Source organism: Mandrillus leucophaeus, unplaced genomic scaffold (genome assembly GCF_000951045.1).
Source record: "Mandrillus leucophaeus isolate KB7577 unplaced genomic scaffold, Mleu.le_1.0 Scaffold116, whole genome shotgun sequence".
NCBI classification, from domain to species: Eukaryota; Metazoa; Chordata; class Mammalia; order Primates; family Cercopithecidae; genus Mandrillus; species Mandrillus leucophaeus.
This window is the reverse complement of record NW_012099876.1, coordinates 4,503,186-4,528,917: the sequence shown is the minus strand read 5'-3', so window position 1 is coordinate 4,528,917 and position 25,732 is coordinate 4,503,186. Positions and strand designations below refer to the sequence as shown.

The window sequence follows — 25,732 nt, the reverse complement described above, 5'->3', positions numbered from 1 at the left end:
ATTCCCCTAAGAGTTTGAGCTGCAGGGCAGCGATGAAGCAAGCCACACCCCCATCACACACCCTGTGTGGGGGATAAGATATCTGTTCCTGTTTCAATAGCAACATGGATGAGCCCAAAGGAAATTAAGTGAAGTAAGTCAGGCACACACACAATGGAATACCATTCAGCCATAAAAAGGAATGAATTAATGGCATTCTCAGCAACCTGGATGCGACTGGAGACTATTATTCTAAGTGAAGTAACTCAGGAATGGAAAGCCAAACTCATAAGTGGGAGCTAAACTATGAGGATACAAAGGCATAAGAATGGCACAATAGACTGGGGACTCGGAGGGAAAGGGTGGGAAGGGAGTGAGGAATAAAAGACTACAAATCAGGTTTAGTGTACACTGCTTGAGTGATGGGTGCACCAAAATCTCACAAATCACCACTTAAGAACTTACTACTGTAACCAAAAAAAAAAGAAGAAAGAAAAAGAAAAAAAAGGAGATATATAGACATACTAAAATTTGATGATGTAATCAGAAAATAAGAAAATAGATATCACATATTCTCACTTATATGTAGAAGCTATTTATTAAAAAAAAATTGAGCTCATACAATTGGAGAGAGTTGTGGGTATTAGAAGACTAGGAAGGATGGGGAAGGGAAGGATAGGAAGAGGTTAGTTAATGGATATAAGATTACTACTAGAGTAAGTTCTAGTGTTCTATAGCACTATAGGGTAAATATGGTTAACATTAATTTATTGTATATTTAAAAAAAAAACAAGTGAGGATTTTAAATGCTTGCAACAAAGAAATGATAAATGTTCAGGTGATAGATATGCTAATTACTTTAATTTGAAAATTACACGTTATATACCTGTATCAAACTATCTCTCTGTATCCTATAAATATGCATAATTATTACATGTCTACTAAAAATAAAAAAAAAAAACCTTAAAAATAAAAAACAATCCTTTAAAGAATTTACAGTTTCCTTAGGAATGTTTTATTTGCTATTTTTATGCATTTTGCTACCATTAAAAGTCCTGAGGACTCTTTGGTTAATTTTCTTTACCCAAACAAAGTATCTTCATTAGGACATATTTTTAAAATGTATCACTATACTAACATGACAGTCAGAGTCAAACATAATTGCCATCTCTACAGAGCAGAAATTCTATTTATTTTTTGTCCAAAATCAAAGTGCTCTGTGCCTACCTTTTAAGGACAAGGGACTGGATCTTGTGAATTCTGCATTTGATGGCCTGTGCTGTTTGCGAACTTCCAAGTACTCCTGAACTCTTGAATCAATGGTTTCTTTTAACAGTAAACAGACTTCCTAAAGCAAATAAAAAATTAGATATAACCTTAGAATCTAATGCAAAAAAGTTAACATGGTATCTATTAAAAAGTCAACAATGAACATTTCATTTTGTTTGCTTTTTAATTTAGCTATGAATGTTGAAAGGAATGTCATGTGTGCTCATGAATAACACCACAAATTTAAATTTGCTACTGAAGTTTGCTCGAAACCATGATGTTGGCTCATTGTGTGATCTGGGAAAGTCATTTCATTTCTTTCTGCCTCAGTTTCATATTTCTAAAAGAAAGATAAAAACACTTCAATGTAAACATCAGGGTGAGGAAGTAGTAAGTGTGGTAAAGAATGCTTTCATATAAGTATCAATCAGTTCTACTGTGACAAATAGAAGAAATAAGTCAAGAAGAGCCAATACTGGCTGGCATCAGGGCCCCAGGGAAACACCCAGTGTGGCCAGCCAGGGGACTGTAGACGGGGACGGGGCCAGGAGTAAGGGCATATTCATCCACTGCTGGTGCAACGGCATGGGGAAACCACACCACAGCCCAGTCAACAGCAAGCAGCCCCCCATGGTTTCAGGGGACTGTTTCATGTTTACATGCACAGTGTTGCTAGATCTTTGTTCAAAAAGAGTCAGAAACAGTAATTTTTATATAAACTATCCCATTTTTCAAACTTGGTCTAAAAATTTTTTACAATCTAAACACCATCATTCATTAGTTTCTGCTCTTGGGTTTACAAATCTACTGAAGAAGGAAACTGTTGAGCAGTGAGTTAAGCAGAGAACTGGAAATCACTAATCCTATTTTCTTCTATGCTCCTGATGATACTGTATATGCCAGTTTGTTTTTGTAAAAATGCACTACACTCATGTATTAACCGTGAAAATAATGTAATTTCTCTAAAGTAGATGAACATTTATTAGGCAACAGAAACACGTGGTTTTAATTAAATTTCAGTATTCCTTATCACTAGTAAGTTTCTGGATATGTCAATTGTTTTATGACTTATAAATACAATTGTTTTATTGTTTTGGTGTTATTTATGGCAAAGGTAAACAAAAATTTAAGCCCAACCACACAATGGGAAGATACTCTTTGAAGTTGTTTCCTGCACTAACAGGAAATTGTAACCTAATGTAGAAAAAGAGAGTAAAATAACACACAAATCTAAATTTCTTAATTTAAATTAAGAACTGATGTATATGGACTGATGATTCCTGTTTAATTCCCAAAGACTGCAGCAAACTTGAGGTGAGTTGCCCAGGTCACCTCAAACCTGTTTTGCTGGTTTCTTGCAATGTCATCTCAGCTCTTAGAATCTTCACAAATTAAAACAACAAAATTTTTAGCTGTTCTGAGGAGCAATGATAGCAAAACTTTTCCTTTATTACTAACACTTATATCCCTCAAACAGTACAGAAAACCCTTGATTTAACTCATGAGTGTGAGTTTCTAGATAAAATACAAACACTGGTTTCCTCTCTCCTCCTTTTCATGTTGCAGTCCAAAGATGCAGTGCCTCATGGAATACAGAGATATCCCTTTACAGTTGAGTGTTTCGGCATTGTTCACACAACAAAAAGGCAGCCTTGCCGCCTCATAGGTTTTTTTTTTTTAAAACAATTAAAGAATTTTGCTTCACATGCAGAGTTCAACTATGACTGCGCTAGAAAATATGTGAAAGACATACATGGAAACAAGGATTGCTAAAATTTGGCCATAAATGCCCTATAAGGCTAAAACTAAAAATAGTATGACAAAAATAAAGCAAAGGCTCATACGCACAAATTTTCTCCCTCTAGCTCTGGGGCTTTCCTTCCATGAGTCAGTTTGACAAATGGAAGGTAGACCAAGTGCAGTGTGATAGACACCAGTAACTGACCACACCACACTTAGCGAAGCTTTCTCTTCAGAACCACAACAATGCAAGAAAAGAAAACTTCTCAGCTACCTTTGAGGGGCAGACAAGAAGAACAAGTTAAAATCAGTGCGCAAGAGAGAGATACAGAGGGCATCTCTAGGCTAACGGGCTGTGCTCGCTTCCTCGAGTTTACAAATGGAACAGTTTGAGTTCAACTGTTTGGGTACAAAGACTACTCGTGCTGCACTCAAAATAAACATATGGTTAATACATGTAATTAGTTCTTTTTTCTAAAAAGGAACTGGATATTCTCAGGGTTTCACGATATAAAATGACTGTTAAAATGCAATCAAATTGGTTGCTTATGAAATCCCAATCATGAGAGGATCTAATGATAAAAAAGATGAAAGCCTGGGGACACTGAACGTAAGCTAAAGTCATAGCCTTTCCTCAACTAGCTTTTCTCCTTTCTTACACACACACAAATGATCCCAGAGGAGTTTTAACGTCAGCGAATTTTTTTGTTTTTGTTTTTGTTTTTTTTGAGACAGGGTCTCACACTGCTGCCCACGGTGGAGTTCAGTGGCATGATCACAGCTCTGACTGCAGCCTCAACCTCCTGGGCTCAAGTGACCCTCCCACCTCAGCCTGCAGAGTAGCTGGGATTCCAGACACAAGCCACCACATCTGGCTAATTTTTTATTTTTTATATAGATGGGGTTTCACCATGTTGCCCAGGCTGGTTTGAACTCCTGGGCTCAGGCAATCCGCCCGCCTTAGCCTCCCAAAGTGCTGGGATTACAGTGTGTGTCACTGTGCCTGGCCAATACACATTTTAAAAGGGCAAATTAAAGAAGCAGCACCAAATTGACTATTTGGTTTTGAGTGGCAAGCTCAGCTTGCTACAGCGACCTGCCCCTTGCAGCTGCCAGCGCAGCATGCTCTGCAGGTCCTGTCATGCACTGTGCAGCTTTGCTAAGTCATGCCCTGCTGCCCTCAAGTAGGTACTATGAGCATCCATGCAGCTGCATGTGGCTCCTAAAAAAAAAAAACCTAGCCTCACGCTTTGGCTATGAGGTGATTCACACACCCAGGGCTTTATTTTAAAGCGTTCCAAATTCACTGAATCTTGGGCAAAACGGACTCAATATTAACAAGAAAGGTCTAAGGCTGATAAAGGTCTAAGGTGGCAAAGCTGAAAGGGAATGGAGAACGGGCCTGGAATGGTGGATTTGTAACATTGTTAATTTAAGCCAAGTCAGAAGATTTCGGGGTGAGGTCCCCTTGGGTGACTATTGGTCACTTTGGGGAAACGAGCGAACAGTTTTGAATCACAGCAACATGTGTTAGTAAGCTAAAGAGTGGAATTATATGAAGGTAAGTGGCAGTAGGAGATGTTGATTGACTTGCTAAATACTTAAAAGTCATGAAGAGGAGAGTCTACAGTTATTTACCTGAATGATAAATCCTGTCATACAGAACCTTGTGCCTTCCTTTCCTCAACTTTAGGTCACCAGGTATTCTTTGCAAAATAATGACAGCAAAGTCTTGATAATATTATCCTTTGAATGAAAATGTATTATCCTATAAAATCTTTCTTGGGAGGTGGGGATCTCTTTTCTGGTGATCTCCAAAAGCTGATTAAAAGCAATTATCACAGAAAAGGGAGGCTTTTTTTTTTTTCCCCCACCACTGTCAATAGTTTCTTCTGCATATACTATATTTTAACACACTTTATTTTTATTTCTCACTCTAAAAAAGCAACTGTGATAAATGGACATCATGGATAATGATATTTTTAAAGGTATGTAAAAGCCACAAGCTGGTTACTCTTGCTCTCTGGAGAGCAGGGATCAGAGAAGGAAGCAAAGTAATGGTGAGAGCTCAGTGCAGCTTGTAAGCCTCCACCACAAGCAGCACTTGGGTGGCATTGTTGAAACTTAGAACCAGGAGTGGATCTGGCATCTAGGCAAACCCCTTCACTTTCAGATGAGGAGGCTGAGGCTCAGGGAAGTCCAACATCACGCTCTGCTAAGCCCCCCACTGCTGGCTTTCCTGACTGACCACTGTGAGAAGTGGTCAAGTATCTCCTCACTTGTCAAAGGCTCATGATAATACAAGGATGACAGAAAATAAAAGCTGAGGCTTTAAGATGGGTGTGAAGGTTCAGCCTTGTGTTAAACGCCACACCTGCTTCAGGTGCTCAGGCTATCCTTCACAACCAGTCAGGTTAAAATCCCTGATTACCTGAAATAGTCACTTTAACTTCTTCTTCTTCTCTTTTTTAATATATAGAACTCCTTCCCCCGAAACAAAGAGGTATAAAATGTCTGGCTTAAATAATAGAGTATCATATGAAGTGCATGAATGTGTCAGTTTCTGAAGGAAAAAAAAAAGTGAGTGCATATGTGTCTGTCATTGGGAATACAATTGTTTTTCAAGAATTAAATACCCAACATTTTCCCCCACCAATAGAAATGAAAGCTGGAAAAAGCTAATATTTCTTGTAGCAGCAGCAGCAGCAGCTACTTGCAATTAAACAGCAGAAAGTTTTGTTGTACCTCTTTCTTCTGTTCAGAAAACCAGCTTGTATCTTTGTTTGAACCTTGCGGCAAGATATGAAGATCCACGAGGACAGCAAAATTCCCACACTGAAAGACATTAATGGCAGAGTCAGTGTCTGTGCAGCTCATGCCCAGCAAACAATGAGAGAAAATCTCACAAATTCCTATGTGGTTGCTCATGATGAAATGGCAACAAAGTTCGCTACTAGACAGAATTCTTAATAAAGAACATGGCTACAGGTCATAATCTACTACTTTTCCTAAGTTTAACATTTACAGTAGAAATGCTAAGGAGAGATGCAATGTTAATCAAGACAGGAAAGACAAAATAATCTGTCTCTGGACTGCACCTTGAAAGGTGATGTCCAGGCATCCCGGCAGCAGTTGGAAGATGTCAAGCATTGAGAGAAGTTAAACAGGTCAGTACTAGGTAGGCTCCACAAAAGAATGATTCCATGCACAGCCAGGGGAATTCTTTCTTCTAAGCAGCAAAGAACAGATATAAGATACTGCATTTTTAGACGGACAAAAGGATTGGCTAGGACGGTACACTTTAGAACTGAAATAGGAACATGGAAGAATGAGAAATAAGCAAGAAGAGAAAAATAGACACTGAATGCTAGTTAACAAAACAAAACCAAAAATTCATTAAAGTATGCTGCAAAACTGTACAAAGCCTGACTCTGTTCTTATTCTATAGGCTAGCGCTGTCCAGCACCGTAGAAAAAAATGGAAATATTCTATATATATGCTGTTCAGTAAGAGAGCCATATGTGTCCATATGTGGCTGCTGAGCACTCAAAATGTGGCTATTGTAACTGATAAGCTGAATTTTTAATACAATTTAAATTAAATTTAAATAGCTACATGTAGCTAGTGGTTCCATACTGGATAGCACAGTTACAGGCCCTGTGAAAAGTTGTTACCTTATAAATCTTCACATAATGAGTGAACTAATTTCTGAGAATCACAAGATAACTGTGAACAAACTAATTTGGTAAGGAATGGGACACCAAGGTTGGGGATGGTCTGAGAGACCCAGAGGTTTGGTTTATGAGACTCAGAGGTTCAGTTTTTTCACTTCCTTGGCTGGACAGTTTTTTTGTTTTGTTTTGTTTTTTTTAATTCTCTCCTATGTATCAACAGGGAAAGGAAAGTAGTTTCAACAAATGGTTAGACCATCAGATGTAAATATAAAGTGAAACTTGACACCTACCTCACGCTATACACAAAATTTAATTTGAGACGGATCACATACCTAAACAAAAAAAACCAAAACTATCTTCCTGATCTTTGGAACAGGAAAAGACTTCTTAGGATCCAGAAAGCACCAAATATTGAGAAAAATTGTTGTAAAATTGTTAAATTTTCAAAATTAAAACTTCCTGTTAACCAAAAAAGCACCATTAATAAAATAAATAGGTATGTTACAGACTGGGAGAAATGTATCTATGTATTCCTAAATACATGTATCTGGCAAAAAGGACTGGTATCCAAAATATGTAAAGAACTCCTACAAACTGATATTTAAACAAAAAAAAACAAAAATCAAAAAACCCGAGTTTGAACAGACACTTCACAAACAGGATCAATGAATGGCTAATAAGAAAATGAAAAAAGTGTTCAATATCATTAGTCATCAGGCAAATTAAAATTAAAATGACCAAGAGATACAACTACAATACCCACCAGAATGACTACAATTAAAAAGACTGACATAACATGAAATGTTGGTAAGGATATGGAGCAACCCAAACTCTCATACTTTCCCAGTGGAAATGTAAGATGGTCTAACCACTTTGGCAAATAGGTTTGTCAGTTCCTGTAGTTAAACATACATTTACTTATCAATTGAGCCAATGATTCCTCCCCAGGTATTTACCCAAGAGAGACGAAGTATATGTGCACACAAAGACTTGTATGCAAATATTCATGGAAGTTTTATTTATAATAACCCAAAGTGAAGACAACCCAAAAGTCTACAACAGGAGAACAAATTGTGCCGTATTCATGCAATGGAGCACTACTCACCACACTACCGATAGACTCAACATGTATTTATCTCAAAAACATTAGGTTGAGCAAAAGAAGCCAGTCCAAAAGAGCACATACTGTATGGTTCCATCTATATATAATTCTAAAACAGCAAAATCAATGTGTGATGAAAGGAATCAAAATAGTAATTTCTCAGGGGGGTAAAAAACTGGGTGAGAACTGTCACAAAGGAAGTTTGTATGTGATAAGAATACTCTGTATCTTGACAGGGTATGTTATGTATACACTGTAATCAGCTCCTTTCACTATATTTAAATTATACATCAATAATAAACAATTTTTAAACACTGTGTAAAATGCACTCATACTTACTGGCAGTTATTTAAAATGCAGGTATTACATCCCTGAAAATGTGTGGGAGACCAAAATGAAGTTTACTGGATAATAAACTGTGAAGCATGTTGAAAGATGGTTTCCTAGGATGTAAAAGAGTGCACTTTAGTGTGTTACAGCTCAGTGTGTTGCAATCAGCATTTTATTTTAATGAAAGAGAACTGAAGAGAATATTAGAATGTAATACAAAATATCAATGTGTCATATGGTAAGATCAAGAATTGTTTTGTGAAATGTAAGTAAATGTGTACTCAGTTATGATGGAAAGCCTATTTCTTATTGTGGGCTGTAATAAAAAATGTTTGAAAACCGCTCAAGTATACTGTTAAAGTTCTTCTCAACTGTTGGTTATAGAATTTAACCTTTAAGGAGTATGCTGCCACCAGGTGGAGGTCGCATGCCACAACTACAGGATCTTAGCCACGGAATATTAACCTTTCATGTGCCATGGACTTATTTAGTCAACTGTGAAGCTGATGAAACTTGCTCGGAATAATATTTTTAAATGCATGAAATACAACACATAGGATTAACAAGAAAACCAATTACACTGAAGTACAGTTGTCTTAACAAAAGAAAAATTTGAGGCATAGTATGCACTTGTTTATTAAGGTATTAGGTCTTGTCACATAGTGATGGAGCTAGCACTAGTACAAATCTGAAGTAGTGATAAGCATAAATGGTATCTTTATTATCTGAAACAACCATAATGCAATATGAAAAGAGCTATAATTTCTAATGGTGACAAATACTGCTAATATTATTCATATTTTTATTATGAATCCTACATTCATAATAAAAAGGAAAACTAAATTTACTAGAACTTGGTCACAATAAAGATGTAACTTTTTCCCATGCAAGTTCACTGGCCTCTAAATTCAATCACAAGCCCATTGAAGTTCCAGAGATTCTGGAATAAAAGCCCTTCCAAAGTGGTAAAATATGTCTCAACACATTTTATTGCAGGTTCCTACAGTTGTTCTTTCCTGATTTTTAAATCTAAACCAAGTTCACTGCTACCTTTTCATTAGCAAAACTAATTCTGTTTTTTTTTTCTTGTAACCCTCTCACCACCGCAAAACTAATTCTTTAAAAAAAAGGGGGGGAGGGGTGGGAATCTTAAGCTTAAGACACTTGAATTGATACTGTAACAGCAGCTTTCTGAAGAATTAACCTAATAGTAAGGTCCAATTTGGTATGTTTCTCACCATTTTGTGATCCTGATCACAAATAACCTAATCTAAGTTTGAAAATAAACAGATTGAGTAGAATGTCTCTTTTTAGAAAAATAAATTGTTAAATCTTACTGTGGTGATCAGACTTTCCTGGGGTTTCTGGAAACCTCCACTGTTTGGTAGGCAGTCCCCTCCCCCGCAGGGGGCTCTCCCTCCGCAGCCTGCAGTTCTGAGCGCTCTGAACTCCCTCCCACACTAGGCAGAGGTATTCCGCCTTTCCAAAGTTCCCTGCTCTCAAAGCTTTTCTTCTTGTCTCTCATGAGAAAACAGAAGTGAAAAAAAAAAAAAGGCTTCTTACACTACCAGCAGCACAGCCTCCCTTTCTCCTCCTCCTTAATTAGGAGACTGTTATTTCTAGTCTCAGAAGATCAGCTCTCCAGCTTTCTTCTGAGAGGAGCAACATGGTAACCATCACTTCTTTCTCCGCCCAGAACTGGTCACTCTGCAGAGGCCAAGCCACCTCTTGAGCAATCAACAGGCTGCTAGGAATAGCTTCACATCGCATGCACTGGGCTGCGAGTCCCCCAGTCAGGATCTGGCCTGGCTTCTATCCCCTCCACCCAGAGGATTCAGCCAACAACCAGGGAGTCACCCCCAACTCCTCCCTTTCCCTAACCGTCCGGAATCAGTCACGCATCTTGTCCATTTTAATTTTTTAGAGAGTTCTCCAACACACTTCTCTCTTGCTCTGTTGCTCGTATCTTCTCCCACTTGGAAGATTACAGTCACATCTATCGGTGTCCTGGATGAACCCTCAATGCATATCCGGGCAATCTCTAACCTACAAATCGGATCAGTCCACTCCTGCTGCAGCTCAGAGCAGCAAGTCACAGGCCTCTAATGAGGTCCACGTCTTTGTCTCCTGCGCCTGACTTTTTCATCCTTGGCTTACATTACAACTTGCCTCATTGCTTCCATTCTTGTTGAGCTCCTATGCATCCTCGAACCCTAGTAGGAGTGTGGCCAACTCTGTGAAGGTATTCTAAAGTTTCTCTTTCCCTGCTCTGGACCAGCCCATTCTTCATGTGATTATCTCTACATTAAATGACTGGCCCAGGTAAGGCCCCTATCCTAGGCTATAAGCTCCATGGAGACAGGTCTATACCTCTGCCAACCCTGTATCCCCAGTGATCAACACAGTACCAGCCCTCGGTGAATGCTTAATATTTAATGAAAGGAAGAACAAACGAAAAAACAAATGACAGAACAAGTTAGCCCCAAGTATTGGGCAAATCACAGCCTTGTCCGCAAAGGGAGAGCTCTAAGCCCTTTCCAGGGACAAAGCCATTCCTATTCGGCCCAGTGCACTGATACATCATAGAAAACTTCCTCTCCCCCTATTCTGAAGTAGCAACAACTCTTCCATCACCTACAACAACCAGTCATTTTTCATATTTTGTGAAATGGGAATACAAGAATCTTAGGATTACTTCACTGGAAACTCACTGCCAACTGAGCGTGTTGGTTATTTTTCCTATCTCTTTCCTAAGAATTCCAGAGGTGCAACTCACACTATTTCTAAGTCCTCAGAGGTGGGAGGTCTTGTCTTCTGTGTTTATATTAAATATAAGAATAAGGGTGAAAATATTAACATTTCTCACCCACAAAGCCATCTCTGGAGCAGCCTCAGAACTCTTAAGAGATGTAGAAAGGTCCCCACATTCTCTCACGCACTCATTGATCATCTGAAACACCTGCTGAGTTTCACAGGGGCACTAGCCAGGCCCTCAGAGAGGGAGGGGCAGCAGCTGGGCACTGTGGCATGTGTGACCACGGCACATACCCAAGGACCAGAGGGAGTGGAGTGACAGCTCTGCCCGAGGAAGGTGAGGGAAGGGAAGGTGGTGTCGCAGTCAAGTACTGACAAACAGGGCAAGCAGTGCAGAAGGAAAAATGAACAACGCCCCATGCAGAGAAACAGTCTGACTAGCTCGCATGCTTTGGAGATGGAAAAGAGTCTAAATGCAGAAAAACAGGGCATTGTTGGCAGATGGGGCCAACGGGGCAGGAAGGCTCAGGCCACAGAGGGACCTTGGACAGACCGAGGTGGCTGGTGGGCTGGAGGGCTCACTTGGGTAGGAGTGTGGAGCATGGGCGGGGAAGGGGAAATCACTGGAACCAGACAGATTCAAAGTCACTGCAGGAACCCAAATAAGAGCCCAAGCAAGGTGATCTCAAGGTGAAGGGGAAGGGGCACATTTGAGGGATACTCAGAAGACAGAAGTAAGAGGATGTGGTTGGGTGAGAGGGAGAGGAAGGACAAGGGTGAGGCCCAAGGCATATGGGCAGTTTCTACCACACCCACGGGGCTTCCAGAGGCAGCTTACATACATGCGTCTGTTGCTGAGAAGCCATACAAATCATCACTAGCATTTCACACCCACCTGGCATTGAGGGTGTAAGGCAGCTTCAAGTAACAAGGCAAACATTAAAAATGGAGAGAATAAGTAAAGGCAAACAAGGGTAAAAACATAAGATGAAACCAATGATAGGCCTGCACGAACTTCCCACCATAGTCCCAAGTCTTTGCAACATCTGGCTCTCAGATTCCTAGGTACAAATGTGAAAATTACAGCACCAATCAGAGTCAAGAAGATGAGAAGGAATCCATGCTGATGATAACTCAATCATTTCTGATACTACAGCTAGAAGGAGTTTCTCCTAAAGGCCTCCTCAGAAAATATGGAAATTTTCTTCCTGGAAGTACAAATTTTACAAAAAAGTTTTAGAAAACATATTACATATTTTCATATTAGCACAAACTGCATATATCTTACAGCATAAAATTTTATAGTGATGTGATTTTTAAACAATCACAGTTTAAAATATGGATTGTCATTTACAGAGCACCTATGTTCCATGCACTGTGCTAAGTTTTACTCAGAGCATTCAATTAAATCTTTGCCACTCTGGTGAAGGAGCACAATGATTATTTGCATTTCATAGATAAGGAAGTTGAATTCGGGAAGGTCTAGTCCAAGATTACACAGGCAGTGAGTGCCAGACCCAGGAATCAAATCCAGATCTGAGAGACTCCACATTGCCAGACATTATTCTGAGGAAATTTAACGCCTGTGGAAGGCTACTCAGGACACACTTCCAGCCTCATGTGGGAGCACGTTTAGGCTCTCTAGCCTGGAACCCACTCCCCTTTATTTGGGAGCTGGCCCCTATCCCTTCTAGGTGAGCGATGGCAGCCCCATGATGGCAGCCCCATGTGCCCTATGCCTTAGTGCCTGGTGACTGCAGCAGGGATTCTCAACAGAGTCCCGCAGCTCCCTTCCCTGGGCAGCCTGATTCCCTGTCTAATTCCATTCCAACACAGGTACAGAGAGCTCAGACACTCAAGTTGCCACTGTAGAGCACCATGCTGAAACCCAAGTGCAGTGAAGCAGTGAAAGCCCCACCTTAGAAAGAACGAGGTGGGAGGGGTGGTTAGGGAGAAGAAAGGGTGAGGAGGGGAAAGAAAAGAATGCAGGAGAGGATGACAGCAATAAACCCTGTGAGAGGTGGGGTAGAGCTGTGAGGGTAGGAAGAGAAGTCTCCTGACATTAAGAATCCCTATCCAGATAGTTAAAAGCTGAAGAAAAGTCAATGCAAGTGTTCTGTCAATTGAATTCCCTTGGCCTGTTATTCATGTGAAATACCGGCCCAGGAAATCCAAGCTTGTTGTTTACATTTAAGAAAGGGAACCAGCATACCTGCTGAATGGCATACTCCGTAAACTCACAGACAGGTCAGGAGATAGGAGAAAAAAGAGTCATTCTGTTGGAATATACTATATATTTAGTCCAATTGCAAAAATTTACTAATGGTGAACAAGTGAGCAATAACAATAGTTAAGATTCATGGAGGACTTGTGTGCCAGACACTGTGTCAAGCCCTTTCTGTACATTATTGCATTTAATTCTCGTGGCAAACCAAAAGGCAGACACTATTACCCCTTGGTGTTCTGGAAACACTGAGAAATTTAAAAGCACTCTTTCTCTTTTAGGAGATCACTGGTGATCATGACTGGGTTTTGTTTGGTGCAGTGCCTTGTCAACCTGGCAATACTTGTGAGATCGGGTACAAGGAACACTCCATAATCTCAGTGACAAAATTAGACACAGCCTGAATTTGAGATCATAACACACAAAGAAGGCCTGGAGAAAGTCCTTTGATGACTAATGGGAGAATGGCCTAGCACAGGAAGTCCAAAGACCATGAATCTCTTCTAATGATGCCCCAGTTTAGGGGGGGTGGTACCACCCTCCTTTCTCTACTGTCAGTTTCTGTATATACAAAATGAGTGGACCGAACCAAATTGCCTTCAAGATGCCTTCCCTTTAAGATCTCATCTCCTGGTCATTTTGGTTTGCAACCATTTACTTGGATTCTACTTGCACACATAGTGCCTGTCCTCCTGTGGAGGTTATAAAAGAGCCAAACTGAGACTAGCACCTCATGCTGTCCTCTGTCAGTCCATTATGGGCCACCTACCAGGTGGCCTTTGTGGAGGAGCTGCTTTCTGTTACCTTTGGGTTGTCAATGTCTAGTACTGGGTCTGGCACACAGATGGTTGTGAAGAGTATTTGTTAAATGAAAACATACATCAGTGATGAAAATTAAGTGGCTGGCTTATTCTCTCTCTAGGAGGGATTACCTCCCTCTCACCTGCACCCTTAACTCAGAACAAAAAACGCTACAGAATCAAGCTCATGGTTTACAACTAAGGTTGCCCCAGGTATGCACAGATTACTGTCACTCATGAATAGGAATGGCTATTTCTCCACTTTCCAGTCAATCAGGCAGAACAAGATGCAAGCACAAAGCCCTGGTTGACAATGTGAATCCAGACCCATTAAAGGGAACTTCCTTGGTTGCACATGGATGACCAGTTCTTTAAGCTTGAGTTTTTCGGGTTAAAGGGCTGCTTGGGAAAGTGTGACTTGTCTGAGGAGAAAAGGACTCAGGAGGGGAGGGAGCTCCTGTCTCCTGTTTAGTGTCTGTTGTGGGACCTCTGACTACAGGTCAAGGACGTGTAACTTCCCAATCACTTGTTTTCCACAACAGATTTATGACTATGGTTAGGAAGGATTCTACAAAGATAAAGAGTAAAACACAAAGGAAAGAGAAAGATGAGGGAAAAGCAGAACAAATGACTTAGACAGCAGCTTCTAAAAGGAGGAGAAAATCAAGTAAGAGGCTGTGATGTCCTTCAGTAAATCACCTCTGGTATCCTATTAAGAAAGAGTTTTGTGTTTTGACCCAGAGTGCTACAGGGTGGCTCACAGTCTCCCTGGGTAAGATTTGAGATGGGAAGCAAAGTACTGCTTGGAATAAAGCAATGGTCAACCACGTTATTATGAAGGGCTGCTTAAATTTAACATATGCCCCTGGGACCCTGTGGTAGAAATCCAGGCTGAATCACAAACTCTCAAAGCCATCACTGCATGAAGAGTACATTTGGGAATAGGTTTTCAGCGGCTCCCTTTGAAAGATGAGAACTGACTTCATTTCTTTAGACACCCTCCCTAATGGTTTTCAGGACATGATTCTTTCAAGTATAACCTGCAGGTACCTTCCCTTAGTCGACTGGTCAGTGGCACAGACACAGCAGGTGTGGCAATGAGTAAAACAGTGGCTTGGTTCAGCACAGACCTGACTTCAAATCCTAGCCCTGAGCCTCAGTGGCTCTGAGATGCAGGGTAAGTTCCTCCAATGTAAAAATGGAGACAGCAATGAAAACTACCTGATGGGGTTATTTTGAGCATGACATGACACAATGTGGGCATAAGGCTTCTGCACCGTGCCAGCCACACAAAAGGCTCAAGGAAGAAATACTGGCTGCTTTTCTCTTTTCTTTCCTCCAAAGGTAGAATTTGTCTCAAATTCCAAAGAATTTTAAATGAATTCTGAACTGTCAGTTCCACAAGATTTACAAATAGGTAGGGCAGAGGTTTCCACCTATTCCTATTAAGAGTCAATAAATGCCTCATAATTCTTCTGCACGGTTTTACTCTGGCCACACACTGCTTCTATGAAAAAGAGCAGATGGCTTGTAATCATACCACATTACAAGTAAAAATATGAACTCTCCTCTTACATATTTCTGCAAGAAAGCACATGAAATGAAAAGATAACCTGACAGAAACTGTAATGTACTCGTCCGGAAGGCCCCTGACTTCAGAGGGTACGAAGTGGCTGGGACGCAAGCATCACTTATATTTAGTGACATTTATGCTGGTCAGGAGCATGTTCTGGATCAATTATGGCATCTATAATCTGAAAGTGGAGTATGGGAAACAACAGGAATATCAGCACCCACAAATTTTGTCCACAACTTGATCTAACATGTGTGATCATGAGGCATTGGAATGTGGCTTTGATTTTAAACTAAGAATTAACATGTTAGAAAATATTCTTTAATATTTGTGAAGAATCTTGACATGAAAAAAAAACTTTTCAGTTTATGAGTTAGAGGAATTTATGACAAACTACATATGAGTCAAAGAAAACCCCTGTAAATATTCCCCTAGTGATCAACATCTAGGTTGGCAGATTGTTCTGGGAGGGAGATTTCTTGAAGCAGGAAGGAAGAGGAGAGACAGGTAGCATAATTTTCCTACCTCTGTGGGTGAAACCAAAGCTTCTTTGATAAATACTTTGGGGATTCTGGATGACTTAGAGGAATTGTTTATTTGTTTATAGGTAAAATAATTTAAGGAATCCCCCCGTAGTGGTATTTTTACCCTGGAATCCTCTCATCTACTTTCTTTCTTTTTTTTTTTTTTTTTTTTTGAGATGGAGTCTTGCTCGTCGCCCAGGCTGGAGTGCAGTGGCACAATCTTGGCTCACTGCAAGCTCCGCCTCCCAGGTTCACACCATTCTCCTGTCTCAGCCTCCAGAGTAGCTGGGACTACAGGCGCCCGCCACCACGTCCGGCTAATTTTTTGTATTTTTAGCAGAGACGGGGTTTCACCGTGTTAGCCAGGATGGTCTCGATCTCCTGACCTCGTGATCCGCTCGCCTCGGCCTCCCAAAGTGCTGGGATTACAGGCGTGAGCCACCGCGCCCGGCCCTCATCTACTTTCTAATATAACAAAAGACTTGCCAGATAAAGCTATGACAGCTACTCTCTGCTCAATCCAGCTGTCATTTAATTTTTACTGGGGTATTAGTATTGTATGAGTACTGTTTTGTTTTTTGTTTTTTAATGTACAGCTGTGTCACAGAATGAGTACTGTGTATCGAGGGGGTCACACATTTACTCTTTCAAAGTGGGTGTCAACTTTGACAGGCCAAAGATAGGGCTAAGTGTGATCTTTACAGGAGACAAACAGCATTGAAGTATGTGGCTGTAAACTAAAACACAACCTCAGAATGAGAAGTTTCTACTATTTCAGGGCTCAGGGTTACCAGAACCTTGGAGAGCCCCAACAAGGTCAAATCCTAGGCCTGTTTGTGCCCTTGGTCACACTGATCATCCTGGCTCTGCTAGTTCAGGAAAGCTCTCTGTGTGTATGGCCTTAGGGATATTTACCCACTAGAGCCTCGAGCCTAGACTACTGGTTCTCAGAGTACCAGCAGCTGAGGCATCTCCTGAAGCTGATTTGATGTGCAAATTCTTGGATCTTACTCAGACCTACCCAATCAGCAATTACAGAGAGGGAGCCCAGGATCTGGTGTTTTAACAAGCCCTCCAGGTGATTCTGGCACATGCTGAAGTTTAAGAGCCACTGCTACAGGCCCCCTTGTATCCTGGAAGAATACTAATAGCATTCTCTGTAGAATACAGTAACCTCTTTTGAGGTTACAATAGAAAGGAAGAAAAAAAAATCTGATGAAGTTTCACCCTGTTATACAACAGGAAATATATTCACCAGAATATATTTTAACTGTAAAACTCACAAGTAAAAAAATCACTGTTTTATCATAATTACAAGAAAATAGTTCCTTTAGTGTAAATTATGAGTTTATTTACAAACAAAAAACAAGGCTGAGCATGGTGGCTCATGTCTATAATCGCAGCACCTTGGAAGGCCAAGGCGGACAGATTGCTTGAGTTCAAGAGTTCGACTGTAGCCTGGGCAACATGCCAGAACCCCATCTCAACTAAAAATAAAAAAATTAGCCGGGAATGGTGGTGCGCACCTGTAGTCCCAGCTACTCAGGAGGCTGAGGTGGGAGAATCATCTGAACCTGGGAAGTCGAGACTGCAGTGAGCCAAGATTGTGCCACTGCACTCCAGCCTTGGCAACTAGAGTGACATCCTGTCACAAAAAAACATTCTCCAGAGGGGAATGTGATGTGTAGCCAGCGTGAGAGCCACAGATAAAATAATGCCTTGCTGAGCATCTTCAAAATTCACCTCTGAATTAGGATGATACAGATGATGAAAATCCAAAGGGAAAAAGAAATCTACCTGCTGGATGAAGGGAGAGCCTTAGGAAGAAACAGAAAGGAAAGGCCAGAAATGAAAAAGAAAGGGAGCTGTGAACTCCAAACAATTAAGGAGCAGATACAACTGCATTTAAATCCTTTAATGAGTTCAGATGACTGGGCTCAGAGGAATCCATCCCAGGGCACCAGAGCCTGGCACGACCACCGGGATGAGGAGGAGCACAAGAGTTACACGGAGAACCTAGAGAGACACAAATGATGCTGCACTTTTCAAAAAGGAGACAAAGATGGATTTTACAGCTATACATTTAATCCATAACAGACTATTAGGGGAGAGCCTGAAGAAAATCCCAGTTATGAAAAACTAACCTCATTTTCTTCTTTGACAATATTCTTAGCTGCCATGACTGGTGAAGGCAGTTGACAAAGCACACGTGAACCTCAGCCAGGAATCAAATGAAGTTCCTCATGACATCCTTTTATTCACGTTACTCCACTAAAACAGCTTTTGTCACGGTTATCAATGATCTGCATGTCGCCAAGCCCAATGGCCAGTTCATGATCCTCATGCTACTCTACCTCTCAGCATCATCTAACAAAGTGGATCTTTCACTTCCTGCTTTCCTTGATTTCTTGGGACACCACAAGTCAGCTTTCCTGGTTCTCCTCCCTCCTCATTGGCCACACTTTCTCAGTCTCTGCTGGCTTGTCCCATCACTTTGGCCTCTAAACACTGGAGAGTCCAGGGCTCAGTCCTCAGACCTCCCCTTGCCTCCATCTGCACTCTCATCAGTCTCAAGGTTTCAGACACTGGGCAGTTTACATGCTGAGAGCTCCTAGTCTTTTTGCTGTAGCCTGGACCTCCCTCTCGCCTGCAGATGCATATATCCAATTGCCTACTGTGCATCTCCACTTGGGTATCAAATAGACACCTACAACTTAACAGGTTCAAAACCAAACTATTAATGTTTACCCTCAAACATGGTAACTAATGGTAACTCCATTCTTCAGTTGTTCAGGTCAAAAACGTTGGAGTCATTTTTGATGCCTCTCTTTCTCCCATATTGCACATCCAATCTATTAACAAACCCTAAGAGTTCTACCTTCAAAAGGGTCTGGCACATGGTAGGAGCTCAATAAATATTAAAGAAATGAATCTATGAATGAACAAGTGAGTCCTGAATAAAACAACAGAAAAACAGAAGTGGATGAAATAACAGGTGGGTTCATAACCAGTTAAACAGCCATAACCACAGGACCCACTAATCGCCAAACAGCAACCTGGATGGGGATGGTGAACAACTTTTTCCTCCACCCTGGTCTTGGTCTGCATTTCCAGCACTGGCATGGATAAATATAAAGGGGACATACCCACAAAACAGGTGGATGACACTGCACAGAAGAGGATAGTGAACATCTGGGGTAGCAAAAACTGGATCTGGCAAACAAAACAAAACCCTAAAACCGGACCTCTGTGCTTCGGAGGGAACTAACTAGAGAGAATGTAACTAGGATATATGTAAGGGTCATATAACATTTGGCTCCAAAAAACTAACAGCCCAAGTGGAGGCATTCTTAGTCAAGAGTAAGTGCTGTGAGCAGGCAGCAGTGTCGTGGCTGTAAATGATGTTAATTTCATCTTAGGCTGCCTTAACAGCAGTGGCCGGGAAAAGTGACAGGATGAGGCTTTATACATTTAGTGCTCAATTACTCTCAATATTCAAATAGAGACAAACTGTCACGTACCCAAATGAGAGTAATCAGGATAACAGCAACACTTAAAATGTCATGAGCATCAGCTGAAGAAAGTAAAATGATTAACCTAAAAAAGAATAGCCAGGATAATATAGTATTAACAGGGCTTTCAAAGGTGGAAGAATAATCCTTCTTAGTTCTCTAGGGCCTTAAGGGATACAGAACCAGATGAAGCAGAGAAACCATAAGGAGACAGGTACTGGCTCCACCTAAGGAAGACGATCAGACCAGCAGGGCTTTTCAAACAGGAAGTGATCTGCTGCAGGGGGTGTGTGCTGGCCACTCAACCCGGGGCAGAAAACTCTATTGACACAAAGCCCATTAAAATGGGCAACTGAATAAATATTGCACTGTTACCATAGGCCACTGGTCTCCCTGTGAGGAGTAACGAAAACTACACAGAAAAGGATCTGCTGCTGGCTTGCTGCATTGGACTGATTTAGTTACTTCAACCATCCAATGCACCACTGGTTTCCTGGTTTTTTGTTTAGTTTACACCTAAAAATGTGGGGTTATAGACCTCAAAAATCTGTGAAGTTGACTTTTTAGTGACACTTTAACATACAAAGCATGGCTTCAGAGTCATACAGATACATATGTGTGCAAACACCGGCTGCCCCCTTCACTGGCCACAGAGCCAGAGCCAAGTTTCTCAGTCTCTCTGAATCTTAATCCCTTTATCTGTACAATGGGGACAGTAATCCCTGCCCTCCCAGAGATGTTATGATTAAATTTAAAAAGAAAACATAGTGTGCGGTGTCCACAAATAGGAATTAACTAATTGGGAGTAGTTAACAAACATCATTCTCAGTCTCAGTATCTTGTTTAACAAGGGTGACAAAATTGACCACTGCTGTCCAATAACATTCTGTGACGATGCACATGTTCTATATCTACAATGTCCAGTACCTTAGCCTCAAGCCACATGTGGCTACTGAGTATCTGAAATGAGGCTGGTGTGAATTTTAAATTTTGTTTCTAATTAAATTGGTTAATAAGCAGTTAATTTATTAACTTAAACTGCTACATGTAAACTAGTCACTGCCACACTGGACAGCCTAGACACTTCCCTAAAGTGACTCCTGGTTCAGAAATCCTGGTTCTATTATTTTAGTGAGAGACTAAAACCACAAAGAGCAAGCAACATCGGGAACCTCATAATAGGAAGTGCCCAGTGATGTAAGGGGAATCCCATCCTGCAGGGAATTCCAGAAGGCTCCTAAGGACTACATGTAAGGGAATGATAGGGACTAACCTGGGAAATTTCTTTGAACTTTAGCAAAGAAGGTGCTGATCCAATAGAATTGTTTTATTTTAAAGGTGTTTTCCTTGAAAATAGAAAATGAAGCAATAAAAACTTACTGACAAGTAAAGAACTAAGAAGTTTGTTTCCCTTCACCTTTCACCCTCACTCAGCTTTATCAAATCAGAAAACAAAATTCAAAATTCATCCAATGCAAAATAATCCCTTAGTTTTGCTGAGAATGAACCTTAAAGTTTGGCGCTGAATTTCCCTCACTATTCTGCTCTGCTTCTAGAACTCAGGAAACAATCCTATGACTACTTTCATCACAGAGAATTTCTACAGAATGAGTAAGAGTTCAAAGGGAATCTTCAACCAATTCATGCCTAAGGCAGGAAATTGAAATGGGACAGAAGCATGTTAGACAAACACAGGCGAGGTCTGCTGGTGAGAGCTGAGTTTTTCTTCCTCTGACCCATTTTTAGAGAACTACAAAGAGGAATAAAGGGAGGTCGTTAATTGGTCACAGGACTTGTTTAGAGCCACCTCTACTTTCCTTTTCTAATTGACTGCTGGGAATAACACCCTCTTGAAGGAATGCTCAAAGGGGAAACGTGCTGGGACAGGAGACCACTGATGAAATGGCTTCAGAAGCCGAAGATCATTAATTAAGAATATTTAGAGTGAGGCTGAAAGCTTGGCTGAAACGAGTGGGAGGGACAAGTCAGTATCAGCTGCTACCTACACATTAGCAATTAAACCTTATAAAGGCTCTCAGTGGAAAGTTACATCTCCCAGGCATCCTCCCGGGATAAGTGAAGAGCCTCCTGAGCCACATGAACTCTCAGAGCCATAGCACTGTCTTCAGAGCAATATTGCCAGCATCCACTATTACATACCCTTGATTCTCAGGATTTGGTGTCTTCAAAACACCACTACCCATTGCCTGACATAGTGTTTCTCAAACTTGGGCAAGCATCAGATTCACCAGGAGGGCTTGTTAAAAACACACATTGATTAGCTTTGTGCTCGGCTAGGTTAAAAAAAAAAAAGAAAGAAAAAAGAAAGAGAGAGAGAGAAAGAAAGAGAGAAGGAAGGAAGGAAGTAAAGAAAGAAAAGAAAAGAAGAAAAAAGAAAAGAAAAGAAAAAGAAGCACAAATTGCTAAAGCTCAGCCCCACGGTGAGGCTTAAACCTGGGGTGAGACTGAGAATGTGCATTACTAACAGACTCCCAGGTGATGCTGATGCTGCTGGTCTAGAGACCACACTTCGAGATTCACTGGCCTAGAAGAGTGGTTTGCAACCCTGGCAGCACCTCAGAATCACTTGGGGAGCTTTTAAAATAATAACTATGTCCAAATTCTACGCCAATGAAATCAAATCAGACTCTCGGGGTGGGGCCTGGGTATCAGTATATTTTAAAAGCTCCCTACCCAATTCTAATGTGCTGGCTGCGCTGAGACCCACTGCTGAGATGGTTACCTTCAACTACTTAAATCTAGAGACTACATATACTCTGAACAGTTTAATAATTATTCCTTGTTTTAAGTAAATTCCATACCTTCCACACTCATAAAATGAAAAAGAGAGGCAGAAAACTACCTTGTTTTTCCTTACACATTAGAGATAGGGAGGCAGATTCTGGTGTCTGCTTGATTCCACCTGCCCTTGCTGGTGATGATCACTTTCTTCTTTTTTTTTTTTTTTTTTTTTAACAAACCAAAATATAATGAGCCTCTTTGCACCTGCAGATGTCACCCTCCACTCCAATTCTGCTATTTAGACAGGATTCCCTGCAGATTTACTAATTAGAGCAACTCATGCTTTGTGAATACTGATAAATCTTCTAGCCCCTTTAAAACGTGGTAGGTAGCAAGTGATACATTTTCATGCCAATCCTACAACTATTTGAGGAGCAGACAATATTTCCAAAACACTCAAATTCTTCTAATGTTTCTTCCTTCAGTCTCTTTTCTATACTCCTTGAATGCCTTTTTTTCTTTCTAAATCAGATTCTACTTTTCCTTCATCTATCATCTGCCTGCCTGTACCCTTCCTTCATCACCTCTGCCTTAATGTGACAAGTGTAAACTTTACAATTATTCTTATGAAATAAAGTTTTATGGTGCCTGTTCCTAATTTAACAAACAAGGAACTGAGTATTTTTATTTGGTGAGATAAAAAGACACTAAATTATTTTTGGTATGTGCCTCCTGATTAACTCTGCCTTGGGCATTAGTCCTCAACAGGAAACTTATTCCCCACCCTTAATTCCTTAAATTAAGAAACCTTCAGGCTACAATCCATTGTGTGCCATAAATCAGCACCTATTGGTGAAATGTGACAATACAGTTTGCCTCAAAATAATACAGCCAAAGAAGAAGGTCTGGTGCGGTGGCTCACACCTGTAATTCCAACACTTTGGGAGGCCATGGCAGGTGGATCACTTGAGGTCAGGAGTTCGAGACCAGCCTGGCCAACATGGTGAAACCACATCTCTACCAAAAAATTCAAAAAATTAGCAGGGCATGGTAACATGCACATGTAGTCCCAGCTACTCGGGAGCCCGAGGCAGGAGAACTGCTTGAACCTAGGAGGCGGAGGTTGCAGTGAGCCAAGATGGCACCACTGCACTCCAGCCTGGGCGACAGTGAGATTCTGTCTCAAAAAAAAAAAAAAAAAGATGAAGGGCCATATCAATAAGAATCTAGAACTGTAATTTTAGATTCTTAATCAGGAGGTGATTTTGTTCCCCTCCTCCCTGTGTACAATGTCTGGAAACATTTAGGACTGTCACAGCTGGCATCTAATAGGTAGACTCCAGGAATACTGCTAAACATCCTATACTGCACAGGCCAGCTCCCACCACAAGGCATCATCTGGTCTATATTGTCATTAGTGCCAAAGTAGAGAAACCCTGGTCTAAAAGCTTCTTCATGGAGCCAGCTGACTTAGCCCTGGAGAATTTGCAGGGATCGAAGGCCAAGAGGGGGAAGAAAAAGAGGGACAAACGGCCCTGGGTCAAAGAGGTACTACAAAACACTCAGCCAAAGAGTGTGGATGCTGCTCATCCTCCCAGCTGCCCGGAACAACAAAGAAAGGGTCCTCTTAGTCTTTACCTTGCCAGAAGTTGTCAATGAGGGCTTTCTTCATGGGATTAGGGTTTAATTTGGTCATAGAAAGAATTCTATTCCATGATTCATCACCTGGCCAGCTGACAAACTACCCCAGCTCTATAAAGCATTCTTACATCACTGTTAGCTTTTAACAGGGCCTAAACCAATGAAGGAAGAGATGAAGGCAAGGAGAAAGGAATTAAAAAATAAATTCAGGAATTGTGAACAGATAACATCTTAAAAATAGGCTATCTCATTACTTTTGTCAAAATCTAAATGATCATGTTGTCCCTTCTCTTGAGAGACCTTGTTACCTAACCATTTTTATTTTGGGTAATTTGTATGGGGTATTCGCATAGGGGTAAAACGTTAAGATTCTTCTCATGTATTATTAATGTCATAAGGAGGTCATGATATTAGATGTATTTCCTGTTGCTATTCAATTCCTAGAAAAATTACATGAATCAACTGAATGGTAAATATCAAATTGATCCAGCTTAAAAAGATTAACATTATGTCTTTAGATCCTAATATCCAAACGAGTATGGTAGCTAGCTTTTATCTGTGATACTCTTCGGGCCAAACTGCAACCTAATGAATTACTTAGGAATCTAAATTTTAAAAAGGGTTACAGTAAGGAAGTAAATGCCTCGCGAAATAGTGTTTTCTTTGTAAGTATTCACTGTGGGTTCCATTAAACACAAAGCCCACTTAGTTGACTGGAGTATTTACCTTCTTCCCAGTTGGGAAGGGAAAGGGAAGTGCCAACCAAAGATTGGTCACAAAAAATTAAGCACTGGGTAGGGCAACAAGGACTGCCCTTAAAGTAGTTCCTGCATAAACTGCCATAGTAGCCCCATATCTTTATTGCCCCTTCCCAATGTAGTGCGTTATTTCAACATATTCTCAAGTTTTACCATGTAACATAAACTCATCCCTAAATTATAAATTGTGTAAATATGTCACCAAGAAACGCTAAAATCCTCCTATTGAATATGAATTGTTTATCCCAGGCCTCTAATGTTCTGTGCCCTAAGCTTCAGAGATATTAGATACTAAAATTTGATTAAAACCATATTCCTTGCATTTGCTGCCATTATCAATGATGCAAATTCACACATGTGTTAGCTAATGAAGCAGCCAGACAGGGTTTCATAGGCAGAGAAAAGGCTGAAAGAAATCTTTTTTGCCAAACAGAAAGTGGCCCAACTGTGGGAAATGATATGGATACCCAAGGTAGTCCTCAAAGCCAAAACTGTAAATAAGGTTAGACCCTCACATGGTTCCATGGTCTGAGTATACATTACAACATTTTAAACCAAACATTCATTTCATTGTAGGGATTTATGCCAGCTGGCATAGCATAGTTGACCAAAGTGAAAAACGAGCTTGAGTTTTCCTTCCTTGTAAAACTCAGTACATTTGTAGCATTAGCCCCTTACCAGAAGAGGGCAACGGTGGCCAGGCTGGCATTATTCACAAAGAACAAAGTTACCTGCAGCCAAGGTAACGTTTGCCAAGGGGGCCAGACCTTAGGAAACAGCCTGCAGAACTGCTAGCTTCTGAGTGTCACACATGCAAAGAAACAAGGCTCTCTGCCTTTCCTTTTCCTTGCATGAACTAACAGGCGACTGAAAGATCAAACCGTTCCAATATTTCTAAGTGATGACACAGAAGCACTGCTCACTGCAACCGACTCACCACATTTATTTAATCTTTTTTTTTTTTTTTTTTAAGAGACAAGGTCTTGTTATGTTGTCCAGGCTGTCCACAAATTTCTGGGCTCAAGCGATCCTCCTGCCTCAGTCTCCCAAAATGCTGTGATTACAGGCGTATGCCATCAGCGCCCAGTCCTACTCACCACATTTTAAAGT

General features: G+C 40.8%; 1 protein-coding gene across 1 annotated transcript in view; it reads right to left on the bottom strand.

Moving 5' to 3' along the window:
* Window positions 1–25,732, bottom strand: part of SLX4IP (SLX4 interacting protein) — a 198,141-nt gene that overhangs the window by 66,588 nt on the left and 105,821 nt on the right. Inside the window, exons 3-4 of the mRNA XM_011998755.1 lie at window positions 5,734–5,823; window positions 1,207–1,327 (exon numbers count right to left, since the gene is read on the bottom strand). Of these exons, the coding sequence (XP_011854145.1) occupies window positions 1,207–1,327; window positions 5,734–5,823 (211 nt within the window). The remainder of the gene's footprint in view (window positions 1–1,206; window positions 1,328–5,733; window positions 5,824–25,732) is intronic.